The sequence below is a fragment of the Heterodontus francisci genome, chromosome 7, assembly GCF_036365525.1.
Source record: "Heterodontus francisci isolate sHetFra1 chromosome 7, sHetFra1.hap1, whole genome shotgun sequence".
Taxonomy (NCBI): Eukaryota; Metazoa; Chordata; class Chondrichthyes; order Heterodontiformes; family Heterodontidae; genus Heterodontus; species Heterodontus francisci.
The window spans coordinates 43,040,006-43,054,183 of record NC_090377.1 but is presented as its reverse complement, the minus strand read 5'-3'; the positions used below and the strand labels follow the sequence as shown (position 1 = coordinate 43,054,183).

The 14,178-nt window shown below is 44.4% G+C and overlaps 1 protein-coding gene across 4 annotated transcripts in view; it reads left to right on the top strand.

The window, feature by feature from the left end:
* Positions 1-13,670, top strand: part of acmsd (aminocarboxymuconate semialdehyde decarboxylase) — a 47,586-nt gene extending 33,916 nt beyond the window's left edge. For all 4 annotated transcript variants that reach the window (XM_068035079.1, XM_068035078.1, XM_068035080.1 and 1 more), the window contains one exon: positions 7,680-13,670. In XM_068035079.1, coding sequence (XP_067891180.1) covers positions 7,680-7,742 — 63 coding nt within the window. In that variant the 3' untranslated portion in view covers positions 7,743-13,670. The remainder of the gene's footprint in view (positions 1-7,679) is intronic.
* The last annotated feature ends 508 nt before the right edge of the window (positions 13,671-14,178 follow it).

The window sequence follows — 14,178 nt, the reverse complement described above, 5'->3', positions numbered from 1 at the left end:
TCGCTCTTGGGCATCTATTGAGCTCTCCAGTCTGCCCATCTTGGATGCTTCTTTCCTCATATTAGTTTTAGGAGTGGTCTTGCAACATGCACAGCTCCCACTCTGAATACACACCACTCTCTTGGCTCCGCTTCTCCAGGTGGACCATAGAAGGGTGCTGCTGTAGACTCGAAGCTCAGGTTTTAGGTAGAAAGACAAATGCCAGGCAATGACTGTCTCCAACAAGAGAAAGTCTAGCCACCTCCCTTGACATTCAAAGCATTACCATCATTGAAACCCACACCATCAACATTTTGAGGGTCACCATTGACCAGAAACCTAATTGGACCAGCTATTTAAATACTATGGCTACAAAAGCAGGTCAGAGGCTGGCTATTCTACAGTGAGTGACTCACCTCCTGACACCCAAAGCATTTTCCATCACCTACAAGGCACATGTCAGAAGTGTGATGGAATACCCTCCATTTGTCTCAGCACTAAAAAAGCTCAGCACCATCCAGGACTAAACGGCCCATTTGATTAGCATCCCATCGACCACCTTAAACATTCACTCCCTCCACTACGGGTGCACAGTGGCAGCAGTACGTACCATCTATAAGACGCACGACATCAAATGCCAAAGCTTCTTCAAAAGCACCTTGCAAATCCACAACCTAATACCTAGAAGGACAAGGGCAGCAGATAAGTGGGAACACCACCACCTGCAAGTTCCCCTCTAAGTCACACTGCATCCTGATTTAGAAATATATTGCCATTCCTTCATCATTCTTGGGTCAAAATCATGGAACCCCCTACCTAACAGCACTGTGGGAGTACCTTCACCATGCAGGCTGAAGAAGGCAGCTCACCATCACTTACTCAAGGGAAACTAGGACTGGACAATAAATGCTGGCTTTGCCAGTGATACTCGCATCTCATGAATGAATTAAAAAATAGACTGGCAGGACAAATCACCTGATAAGCCAACCTTGCCCTTGAATTTGTAGAGCGCTTTACCATGTTTTTCAGAATGGATCAAAATGTTTCACATACAATTATTTTGAGTTGAGGGATTGTTTTGTGTTGGGAGTCAGTTGCCAGCATTCGCCAGAGCTGGCGGGCAGCCATAAAGACAGGGCTAAATTGTGGCGAGTCGAAGAGACTTAGTAGTTGGCAGGAAAAAAGACAGAGGCGCAAGGGGAGAGCCAACTGTGCAACAGCCCCAACAAACAAATTTCTCTGCAGCACCTGTGGAAGAGCCTGTCACTCCAGAATTGGCCTTTATAGCCACTCCAGGCGCTGCTTCACAAACCACTGACCACCTCCAGGCGCGTATCCATTGTCTCTCGAGATAAGGAGGCCCAAAAGAAAAGAAAAACCCAACAGTAGTTTTGCATACAGCAAGATCCCACGAATAGAACTGAACTGAATGACCAGTTATTCTACTTTGGTTGTGTTTGCTTGAAAGAATATGGAACACCAAGAGAATACAATATTGTTACTTAAATAATCCTATTGAATCTTCAACATTCACCAGAAACACCAGGATAGCTAGGCACGGCCTTGGTTTAAAAGGCAATACATTCAACAATGTAGTACTTCCTCAGTACTGCACTAAAGTGTCAGCCTTGGATTGTGTGCTCAAATCTGGAATGTGATATGAGTCTACCATCTTCTAACTCAAAGAATAGTGATACCAACTGAGCCAAGCTGACACACTGGGCTGAACTTTTCCAGCCCATTGGCGATGGGCCAGGAGGTGGGAGGGCTAGCAGGGGAGGAATGAGGAGGGGAGCCCGACCTCTTCCCGCCACCAGGCCATATTGTCAGTGCCGGGAAATTTGGTGGCTCGGCCGCCCACTGGGTGGTCAATTGAGCCACTCCAGTTGCCAATTAGGGGCCACTTTGGACGTAAATGTAGGGGGCATGATCAAGAAGTTTGTGGATGACACAAAAATTGGCTGTGGTTGGCAGCGAGGAGGATAGCTGTAGACTGCAGGGAGATATCGATGGACTGGTCAGGTAGGCAGAAAAGTGGCAAATGGAATTCAACTCGCAGAAGTGTGAGGTGATGCATTTGGGGATGTCAAACAAGTTAAAGCAATACATAATTAATGGGAGAATACTGAGAGGTGTAGAGGAAGTGAGGGACCTTGGAATGAATGTCCACAGATCCCTGAAGGTAGCAGGACAGATCGATAAGGTGGTAAAGAAGGCATATGAAATCCTTGCCTTTATTAGCCGAGGTATAGAATATAAGAGCTAGGAAGTTATGCTGGAACTGTATAAATCATTATTTAGGCCACAGCTTGAGCACTGTGTGCAGTTCTGGTCACCTCATTACAGAAATGATGTAATAGCACTAGAGAGGGTACAGAGGAGATTTACGAGAATGTTGTCAGGACTGAAAAAATGCAGCTATGAAGAAAGATTGGATAGGCTGGGGTTGTTCTCCTTGGAACAGAGAAGACTGAGGGGAGATCTGATTGTGATGTACAAAATTGTGAGGGGCCTGGATAGAGTTGATCGAAAGGGCTTATTTACCTTAGCAGAGAGGTCAGTGACTAGGGGGCAAAGATTTAAAGTGATTGGTAGAAAGATTAGACGGGAGATAAGGAAAGGTTTTTTCACCCAAGAGCTCACTGCCTGAAAGGGTAATAGAGGCAGAAACCCTCATCTCATTGAAAAGGGTTCTGGATATGCATCTCAAGTGCCGTAGCCTGCAGGGCTACATACCTAAGGTTGGAAAGTGGGATTAGGCTGGGTGGCTCATTTTTCGGCCAGTGCAGACACATTCGGCCAAGTGGCCGCTTTCTGTCCCAAAAACCTTCTATGATTCTACTTCCCGCCTCTGCAGGCACTTTGCCCACATCAGTAGGGCTCACCACCACATGGGGAGACCAGCAGGAGGGGCATTCCAGTGGCAATGGCTACCCTCGCGTCAACATTACCACCATTGCTCCATGACCCCAAATGCCCCACCCCCCCCACTGATCGCCGGGGCCTCGCTACCAGGCCCTAAATTCCCCGAATGACATTGATCTGTATACGAAGGCGCCTTCATCCTGGAGTTTCAGCCTCAGCAACAATTAACACCCTTATGAGATGTTATTTAAGTCCATTTAATTTGAATTTTGCTGACGTTGAAAGTTAACCTCTCCAACATAGGTTTTCCCGAGCTTGGGGAAACTGGCAGCTGAAGGGAGGTGAGAATGCTTTTCCAGCATTGCTTGTGTGCCAGAAGTCACAGGCATGCTTCCCCTCAGCACCCCAAGCTCCCCTGTAAATCACCCCACAATACGACCTCCTTGATCGGCCAATCCCACCCACCCCCTGCGATCAGATCCCCGATGTCTGACTTCCAATGTCTGATCTTGACCTCTGATGTCTGACACACCTCCTGATGTCTGATTTTCAACTCCTGCACCACCCACCCCCCTGCAGCCCCACTCCGCCCCACCCCCCGCCACCCCCCCCCCCCCCCCCCCCCACCCCCTCGACCTCTCATGTCCAACTCACTCTCGCCCAAACAGTGTGGCTGGCTGCAGCTGGGAAATTGATTTGAAAATGTTAAATCAGGTCTTGCTATTAAACTGCTACTTCCGGATTTCCTGACTGCTACATCTTCCTTCCCACCACCATCATCACTAACCCCCCCCCGCCCCCCACCCCCCCAACCAGCTCCCTTCCCGCCTCGTAGTTATTATCAGGGCCAAAGAAGCTTCTGATACTTCACTTTTTTCCATATACTTTTGTCTTCTTTACATTTTGCTCCCTGGGCCCTGCACGCTCTGTTCCTTCCCTTTGCAGTTTCAGATGTTGGAACCCTATGCAGTCCTTCCTGTTCTGTGTTTTGGTCCCTGGCCCTGTCCCACTCAGTCTCTTCCCAATTTCAGACCCTGTAGTCTCTGACTGCAGGGCCCAGATCCTTCACAAGTTCATGACCCCTTGCATTTGTTGCAGCAGCTCTTGGACCTCCTTGTAGTAGTTGGTCCATAGCCCCAGCTCCACTATGATCGACCGAAAGATCATTCAACCCCGGGGTATGTGGTTCCACAAATATGAGCCATAAACTTCCACCTATAAACAAACTGACCGAAAGAAAAAGACTGAAAAATTCAGCTCCCCTAAACCCAGTTTTGAAATGCTCCATTGAAAATCAAGCCCCTCATTACTCCTACACCCTAGTGCGTTGCAGCACTTCAGAAATAGCCTCATCCTGACCATGTCCTCATCTCCAATTAGATTCGTTCCTTGTCTTTCACCTTTGCCTCCTTTCTGCTTCCGCCCCTTATGCCCTGCACCATTCTGTTCCATTTCTTTTGTGACCTAGGGTCGGGTTTTCCCCGCAGACTTTGGGACCCCGACATCAGGGTCAAATGTAAGTCAGGAGCCGCACTGCATTGGAAACAGTGACCCAGCAGTAATTTTCCCTGAACTGGCCAATTTTTAAAAATAATTTCACGGGATATGGGCGTCGCTGGCTAGGCCAGCATTTATTGCCCATCCCTAATTGCCCTTAATAAGGTAGCTGCATTTTTGAACCGCTGCAGTCCATGTGGGGTAGGTATATCCACAGTGCTATTGGGAAGGGAGTTCCAGGATTTTGACCCAGCAACAGTGAAGGAATGACGATATAGTTCCAAGTCAGGATGATGTGTGGCATGAGGTGGTGGTCGTTCCCATGCATGTGCTGCCCTTGTCCTTCTAGGTGGTAGAGGTCGCGGGTTTGGAAGGTGCTATCTAAGGAGCCTTGCAGTGCATCTTGTAGATGGTACACACTGCTGCCACTGTGCATCAGTGGTAGAGGGAGTGGATGTTAATGGTAGTAGATGGGGTGCCAATCAAACGGGTTGCTTTGTACTGGATGGTGTTGAGCTTCTTGAGTGTTGTTGGAGCTGCACCCATCCAGGCAAGTGCAGAGAATTCCATCACACTCCTGACTTGTGCCTTGTAGATAGTGAACAGGCTTTGGGGAGTCAGGAGGTGAGTTGCTCGTCACATAATTCCCAGTCTCTGACCTGCTGTTGTAGCCACAGAACTTATTTCGCTGGTCCAGTTCAGTTTCTGGTCAATGGTAACCCCCAGGTTGTTGACAGTGGGGGATTCAGTGATCGTAATACCATTGACTGTCAAGGGGAGATGGTTGGATTCTCTCTTGTTGGATATGGTTATTACCTGGCACTTGTGTGGCACGAATGTTGCTTGCCACATATTAGCCCAAGCCTTTTTTTTTATTCGTTCATGGGATTATGGCGTTGCTGACAAGGTCAGCATTTATTGTCCATCCCTAATTGCCCTTGAGAAGCTGGTGGTGTGCCGCCTTCTTGAACTGCTGTATTCCATGTGGGGTAGGTACACCCACAGTGCGATTCCTTGTTGACTTTGTAGCAGTTTGATACAACTGAGTGGCTTGCTAGGCCATTTCAGAAGGCATTCCTGTGGGTCTGGAGTCACATGTAGGCCAGATCAGGTAAGGACTGCAGATTTCCTTCCCTAAAGGACATTAGTGAACCAGATGGGTTTTTACGACAATCAACAATGGTCATCATTCGACTAGCTTTTAGATTAGATTAGATTAGATTAGATTAGAGATACAGCACTGAAACAGGCCCTTTGGCCCACCGAGTCTGTGCCGACCGTCAACCACCCATTTATACTCATCCTACACTAATCCCATATTCCTACCAAACATCCCCACCTGCCCCTGTATTTCCCTCCCACCTACCTATACTAGTGACAATTTATAATGGCCAATTTACCTACCAACTTGCAAGTCTTTTGGCTTGTGGGAGGAAACCGGAGCACCCGGAGAAAACCCAATCCAGATTTATTAATTGAATTCAAATTCCACCTTCTGTTGTGGTGGGATTCGAACCCATGTACCCAGAGCAATATCCTGGGTCTCTGGGTTACTAGTCCAGTGACAATAACACTACGCCACCACCTGCCCCTAAATGTTGTCCAGGTCTTGCTGCAGCTGGGCGCAGACAGCTTCAGTACCTGAGGAGTCGCAAATGGTGCTGAACATTGTGCAATCATCAGCAAACATCCGCACTTCAGACCTTATGAAGGAAGAAGGTCATTGCTGAAGCAGCTGAAGATGGTTGGGCCTAGGACACTATCCTGAGGAACCTGTGATGTCCTGGGTCTGAAATGATTGACCTCCAACAACCCCAACCATCTTCCTTTGTACTAGGTATGACTCTAACCAGTGGAGAGTTTCCTCCCCATATTCCCATTGACTCCAGTTTTACTAGGGCTCCTTGATATTACACTCGATCAAATGCTGCCTTGATATCAAGGGCAGTCACTCTCACTTCACTTCTGGAGTTCAACTCTTTTGTCCACGTTTGGACGAAGGCAGTAATGAGGTCAGGAGCCGAATGGCCCTGACAGAACCCAAACTGAGCATCAGTGAGCAGGTTATTGTTGAGTAAATACCGCTTGATCGCACTGTCGACGACACCTTTTGTCACTTTGCTGATGATCGAGAGTAGACTGATAGGGTGCTAATTGGCCGGGTTGGATTTGTCCTGCTTTTTGTGGACAGGACATACCTGGACAATTTTCCACACTGTCAGGTAGATGCCAGTGTTGTCACTGTACTGGAACAGCTTGGCTAGGGGTGCGGCCAGTTCTGGAGCACAGGTCTTCAGTATTATTGCCGGAATGTTGTCAGGTCCCATAGCCTTTGCAGTATCCATTGCCTTCAGCCGTTTCTTGAAGTCATGTGAAGCAAATCAAATTGGCTGAAGACTGGCATCTGTGATGCAGGGACCAGAGGACAGGCTCACCATCCCAGGTGGACTCTCGAAGCTGGAGGGCTAATAGGAGGCCCTCCAGCACTGAGGAAGCCGAAGCTTGCCTTTCCAGGTAAGAGAGAGAAAGAGGGTGCCTCAATATTGAGGCATCCTCTATCTGACTTTTTAACTTTAAAACAAAACATGCTGTTAGCAGCTGGGCCACCAGTGTGGAGGGGGAAGGCAGCCTGCAGCTTCAGCTGAGCCAGGCAGACGGGGAGGGCCAAACTGCCTCAAACATTGGGCCCTGGTTTGCCACCAGGAGGTCGCCTCCAGGCAGTTGGCCCAGTTCCTGATGCCCTGGGGGGCTCATAGGCCGACTGGAAAATTCCAGGCTGCCTCTGACAGTAGGCCTTAATAGACCTTTAAAGAGGCTTAATTGGCTACCTGCCGCTTACAGGTGGGTAGCTCTGTTGTCCACATCCCGCCTCCAATGGCCCAGGGATGGGATGGTACCAGCAAACAGCACACGGCCAAGGGTTAAATTCCAAGCCCGCCTGCCTCCTTGCTTGCCCCCATAGGGGCCTAAAAATCCAGTCCTAACTTTTTGTTAAATAATAAAAGTACAAATTCAGTAAATGAATAAAGGAAATACACTTACAGAAGTGAAACGAGGCAAAGGAAAAGACAAGCTTACAGAAATGGCATGATAGAAAGTGCAAGTAAAAGGCTGCAGATAAACAGGGAGGTACAGAGAAAGTTTGTAAAAGACAAACAGAGAGAGGGAAATAGAAGAAATTGTTTTTATTTTTGTCTGTCATTACCACTGTAGATTAACCACTGTCATGTATGATTATAAAATACTTTCCTTATTTTAAAACACAAAGAAAAAAATTCTGTCTATTTATACTAGAATTCTTTCAGATTTATCATTAAATGGTTTGACTTGTTTTACAGGATAAGCTCCTCACCAAAAATGCACTGGAGTTTCTTGGCCTTGAAAAGAAACAGTTTGATTGATGCAACAGTATTTAATATGCGTCTTTGTTCCTCAGTTAAGAAATGCCTGTACAATGTGCGATACAACTGAGTTCGGAACTTGATTGATAAACATCTTCCCAAAGGCAACTTCAGTAATTCAGCTTATTCTTATGTTCTTATGGGATAGGTTGACTACTATTTTGAAATTATCATCTTACCCTGTTTATTGTAACTGTTAGAGTGACACAGTTCTGGTTTCTATTAAGTTGACCAACAGAAGCAGTCCTCCAAAATCCTTAAATCTTCAAAATTAATTGCAAATGTTTAATAAAAGCTCACTGCAACTAAGAAATAAGACTGCAAATCTTCATGAAGAACAAGAATTATTTTAAACATCTTACATCTGCTTGCACTTCTTGTCTGCATCAGTTGGCTTCCTGTTGTCACGTTTTTATCAGACTTTTTTGTCAACCTTTTCCTGTTTTAATTTCCTTTGTTCACATTTATAATAAAACCTGCCTCTGCAACCGTGTCTCATATTTTGGATGAGACGTCAAACCAAAGCTCTATCTGCCCTCTCAGGTGAACGTAAAAGATCCAGCACTGTTTCGGGGAAGAGCAGAATAGTACTGCCCAGTGTCCCAGCCAATCAACCAACATCACTAAAACAGATTTTCTGGTCATTAACACATTGCTGTTTGTGTGGCCTATCTGTGCACAAATTGGCTGCTATGAATCTTACATTACAGCAGTGACTACACTTCAAAAGTACTTCATTGGCTGTAAAGCACTTTGGGGCATCCTAAGGTCTTGAAAGATGTTATATAAATGCAAGTTCTTCCTTTCTTCAATTATGTCCTTTTGTTATGGGCGCTGCTATATGATTTCAGTTTTGCATTTCCCAGCTCCTAAATCTGTTTTGACAAAAACCTTTCTCCAACAAACTACACTCTGCTTCCCGATATAAAATAGGCATGTTTAAACTGAGAAAAATTTATAATGAATAATCTCACACTTTAATCACCTCCTAACCTGTCTCTTCACAAAGAATCATTTCCTTAAATGTTTTGAAGGTGTGATGATTGAATAGCAATAAAATATTTTGTAATGTAATTTTAAGGCAATTTGTAGGAAAAAGCAGCGGGGATAAATATCAACTTCAGAAAACCCAAAATATAGACAGTTTCGCTCAGCACACCCTTATCCATTCAGGAGTACATGTAGTAGTACATGTGAATCCAGATGTATCTTGATACACATCCAGCTGTATTATTCAGAGGTCAGGTGCCAATCTGACACCATCCCAGCACACTAAAGCCAGGAAGTGTGAAAGTCTTCATCCCAAATTAAAGGTAGTATTAAATCTTTCAGACTTTGCACCCATCATAGCATAATTCCAGTCTGGTGTGAAGCCACATTTTAAAAGTACCTAGACAGGCTTTTGGGAAGCCTAGGAATGTTTAAACTCAACATAGAATGTTTTTAATGTTATGATAGCTTCTATGTATTTTAATGTATTTCTATGACATGGAAACAGGTTATTAGAACCAGTTTGTAGTGCTGTTTACCCTTCACACAAGTTCTAATTGCATTTACCTACCCTGTTCCCATATTCCTCCAACCCCTTCTCCTTTGTTCACCTATCCAGTCTGTTGAATATTGAGATAGTTGCTTCTTCAACCACTAACATTGAAAATTAATTTCACAGACTCCAACACTGAGTAAAGATGTCGCTCCTGCCTTCTATTCTGAATCTCTTACATTTAATATTGTATCTATGGCCCCTTATTCATGATCCTTCAACTACTGGAAACAAATGCTTCTATCTACCCTGTCCCTTCTTTTCATAATTTTAGACACTTCTATCATATTGTTTTTCTTTGTATTTACATTTCCTTATACCAATGAGCATCCTAGTTATTCTGCAATTTGCACTCTTTCAAGCCTCAATTTCCTTCCTAGAGTGTAAGTCCTGTTCTGATAGCATTAAAAATTAGCCAGCAGCAGAATCCCACATGTGCATCCAGGCACAAGGCACTGAATTCTTTGTCACAGAGTTCAGTGAGTACTGCAGTGAGCAATGTTCTCTCTAAGCTCTGTGGCTGCACAGCAATTGGGAATGTGCCGCACAGGGGACTAAAAGGCTGTGCAAAAGCAGTTGTACCTTTAAGAAGCGTGCATGTGCCACTGCACAGCAATCTTAAAGGAATCACACAATGCAACAAACATGCTGTGCACAACGAAGGGACATAAGCAGGAACACTGGCAGTGAGTTCCCAGGCTATGTAATTTGGATCTACTGGCTTTACAACACACTATACAGATACATGGAGAGCGGTTTGGCATAGAGAGTGAAGCTGGAGTTTGGTGAGTTTTTTTTATTCGTTCATGGGATGTGGGGATCGCTGGCTAGGCCAGCATTTATTGCCCATCCCTAATTGCCCTTGAGAAGGTGGTGGTGAGCTGCCTTCTTGAATCACTGCAGTCCGTGTGGGGTAGGTACACCCACAGTGATGTTAGGAAAGGAGTTCCAGGATTTTGACCCATCGACAGTGAAGGAACGGTGATATAGTTCCAGGTCAGGATGGTGTGTGGCTTGGAGGGGAACTTGCAGATGGTGTTGTTACCATGCATCTGCTGCCCTTGTCCTTCTAGGTAATAGAGGTCGCGGGTTTGGAAGGTGTTGCTGCAGTGCATCTTGTAGATGGCACACACTGCTGTCACTGTGCGTGGTGGTGGGGGGAGTGAATGTTTATGGATGGGGTGCCAATCAAGTGGGCTGCTTTCTCCTGGATGGCGTCGAGTTTCTTGAGTGTTGTTGGAGCTGCACCCATCCAGGTAAGTGGAGGGTATTCCATCACAGTCTGGGGAGTCAGGAGGTGTGTTACACACCGCAGGATGCCTAGCCTCTGACCTGCTCTTGTAGCCAAAGTATTTATATGGTTACTCCAGTTCAGTTTCTGGTCAATGGTAACCCCCAGGATGTTGATTGTAGAGGATTCAGCAATTGTAATGCCATTGAACATCAAGGGGAGATGGTTAGTTTCTCTCTTGTTGGAGATGATTATTGCCTGGTACTAGTGTGGCGCGAATGTTACTTGCCACTTATCAGCCCAAGCCTGGATATTGTCCAGTCTTGCTGCATTTCTACACGGACTGCTTCAGCATCTGAGGAGTCATGAATGGTGCTGAACATTGTGCAATCATCAGCGAACATCCCCACTTCTGATCCTACGATGGAGGGAAGGCCTTTGATGAAGAGCTGAAGATGGTTGGGTCTAGGACACTACCCTGGGGAACTCCTGCAGTGATGTCCTGGAGCTGAGATGATTGACCTCCAACAACCACAACCATCTTCCTTTGCGTTAGATATGACTCCAACCAGCGGAGAGTTTTCCCCCTGATTCCCATTGACTCCAGTTTTACTAGGGATCCTTGATGCCATACTCGGTCAAATGCTGCCTTGATGTCAAAGGCAGTCACTCTCACCTCACCTCTTGAATTCAGCTCGTTTGTCCATGTTTGAACCAGGTTGTAATGAGGTCAGGAGCTGAGTGGCCCTGGCAGAACCCAAACTGAGCATCACTGAGCAGGTTATTGCTAAGCGAGTGCCGCTTGATAGTACTGTTGACGACACCTTCCATCACTTTACTGATGATTGAGAGTAGACTGATGGGGCGGTACTTGGCCGGTTTGGACTTGTCCTGCTTTTTGCATACAGGACATATCTGGGCAATTTTCCACATTGTTGGGTAGATGCCAGAGTGAGGGAGTCTTAAGGATTAATCTCGTTCTAAAATCTAGTCTTGTTTACATTTAGCATTTAGCTAAAATTTACTGTTTAAGTTTCTTCCAGTCTTAAGCAGGGATAAACAAATATCTCTACTGGCGGGTAACCTAGGTAAATAGGTAGCTCATTTAAACTGGTTTCTGTAGCTGTAGCAGAGCTGACCCATCTGAGTTTTCAGGTTGTATAAATACAGGGGTCTGGAGTGAAGTTTGTCACAGAATGTGGTTTGGCACAGAGAGTGAAGCTGTAAGTTTGGTGAGTGAGGGAGTTCAGTGAAGGGGAAAGGAGATGCACCTTTCTTTTTCGACTTTTTTCACCCTCCAAGAAACTGGTAAATATTCTACTTTAATATAGTTTGTAAAGTTAAGGTATGGCAAGGCAGCTCGGCTGAGTGGAATGTGCATCCTGTGGCATATGGGAAGTCATGGACGCACCATGTGTCCTCGTCAGACACATCTGCAGGAAATGTCATCAGCTGCAGAAACTTGATCTTCAAGTACTTCCTAGGGTCCTACCATCCATTGTATATTCCTTTGCCTTGTTAGTCCTCCCAAAATGCATCACCTCACACTTCTCAGGGTTAAATTCCATTTGCCACTGCTCTGCCCATCTTACCAGCCCATCTATATCATCCTGTAATCTAAGGCTTTCCTCCTCACTACTTACAACACCACCAATTTTGTGTCATATGCAAACTTACTGATCATACCTCCTTAATTCACGTCTAAATCATTAATGTACACGACAAACAGCAAGGGTCCCAGCACCAATCCCTGTGGTACACCACTGGACACAGGCTTCCAATCGCAAAAACAACCCTTGACCATCACCCTCTGCCTCCTGCCACGAAGCTAATTTTGGATCCAATTTGTCAAATTGCCCTGGATCCCATGGGCTCTTACCTTCTTGACCAATCTCCCATGTGGGACCTTCTCAAAAGCCTTACTGAAGTCCATGTAGATTACATCAACTGCTTTACCCTCATCTACACACCCAGTCACCCCCCTCGAAAAATTCAATCAAGTTTGTTCTTTATTCCTTCTACTTTTTCTGTCTATCTGTGTGTGTGTTTATTGTGTATGCATGTCAGCATTGCATATTCATAGTCGTTAACTGAGTTAGAGTTTAAGATGAATAAACTTCCACCTTTCTTGTTTAAAATCTAAGAAAACCTGTCTGAATTGATTTCTTTGCCTTACAATTAGAAAGCGGTGAACAAGGATTCACTGAGAGGGAGCTAAAACACGGTGTTTTAAAAAAAAATTAAACCATGTTACGGTTAAACCAGGCAAAGGCTGAGAGGGAACCCCTAGAACCCTCTCACCTGGTCGTAACACACTTGAGCACAACTGTGGCATGAGTTACTGTAACAACAGAAAAAAAATGCAATTTAAAAGATTTTTTAAAAATTGGAATAGGCAATAAATGCTTTGATCAGTTCTGCATATACATTAATATTCTGGTTGCAGTCAAACATTGAAAGGAAATTGTGTAGGGAGCCCTGTTCCTTCAGGGTATCTGTATGGGAATGAGAATAGTGATACAATAAGATGTCAATTCCAGGTTGCCCCTCATAATCAGTAGAAATTTTGATCTTACAGTCTGATATTCCTCCTGTTGATACTGGGGATGAAATCATTTCTCTCATTATATATTCTTGCCAAGTTTTCTCATTAGAATTATCAACAGGAGGAATTTCACCCCAAAGTTATTTCATCCTGTCAAGGATTGTCTCAATTGTATTCAAAAGCAACTCTTTTGTTAAAATTAGTGACAAAGAATTTCACTTCTATTTTTTTAGAAGTTTTTTTTGCACATTTTTCACATTAATTCACAATGTATTCCTTCAAATAAATCGTATTTACTAATTAACTCAAATGGGAACTTTGCAATATTTTCCTTCTTGTACTTTGTTCTGTGAATCAGGATTCAGTAGTAAATGGTACATTAATTGTTTATGCTTTTAACTGAAATGGGACAGAGCAATTGAAATCTGTCCATGCTTGTGTTATTTCAATAGAAAAGTGAATGAAAGATATACATTTAAAAGTATTTGTGTTGTATTTATATTTCTATGTCTGTGCACTTTGAAAACACCATATCATTGTGGATAGCGAGGGATGCCAATACAGCAAACTGGATAAGAGCAATTTTTCATTAAAAACTACATGGTTTTGTGCACAAATTTTATTTTTCTATTCATTGCTGTAATCTAATTCATCCCCAATTTCATCTCTGTCTGGCACGTTGAGGGAGCACCATCACCACAAAGACTACCAGCGATTCAGGAAGGAGGCCCACCATCACCACCTTCTCTGGGAATCTAGGAATAAGCAGTAAATGTGGCCTTGGCAAAGTCACCAACATTACAGGAGCAAATAATGAGAGAGAGAGAGAATTTCCGCTTTGAGAGCAATCGGTAATTCCGGTGTTTTATGATCCCATTAGGGACCATTATCTTTTAAAAAGAGAAAGTCGAACTCCCAGTTATTACTGAAAAATTATGCCACAAGATTTCACGTTTTAAACAAAAAACTTTACAGCACAAGAGTTAAACAAAGCAAAACACTACTAACTTAATATTGCAATTTGAAATCACTTGTACTTTAAACTTAAAGTCTTAAAGCATGAAGACATATACTTTAAACTCTAAGTCTCGACAGAATGCTCCCCCCACCATTTGAA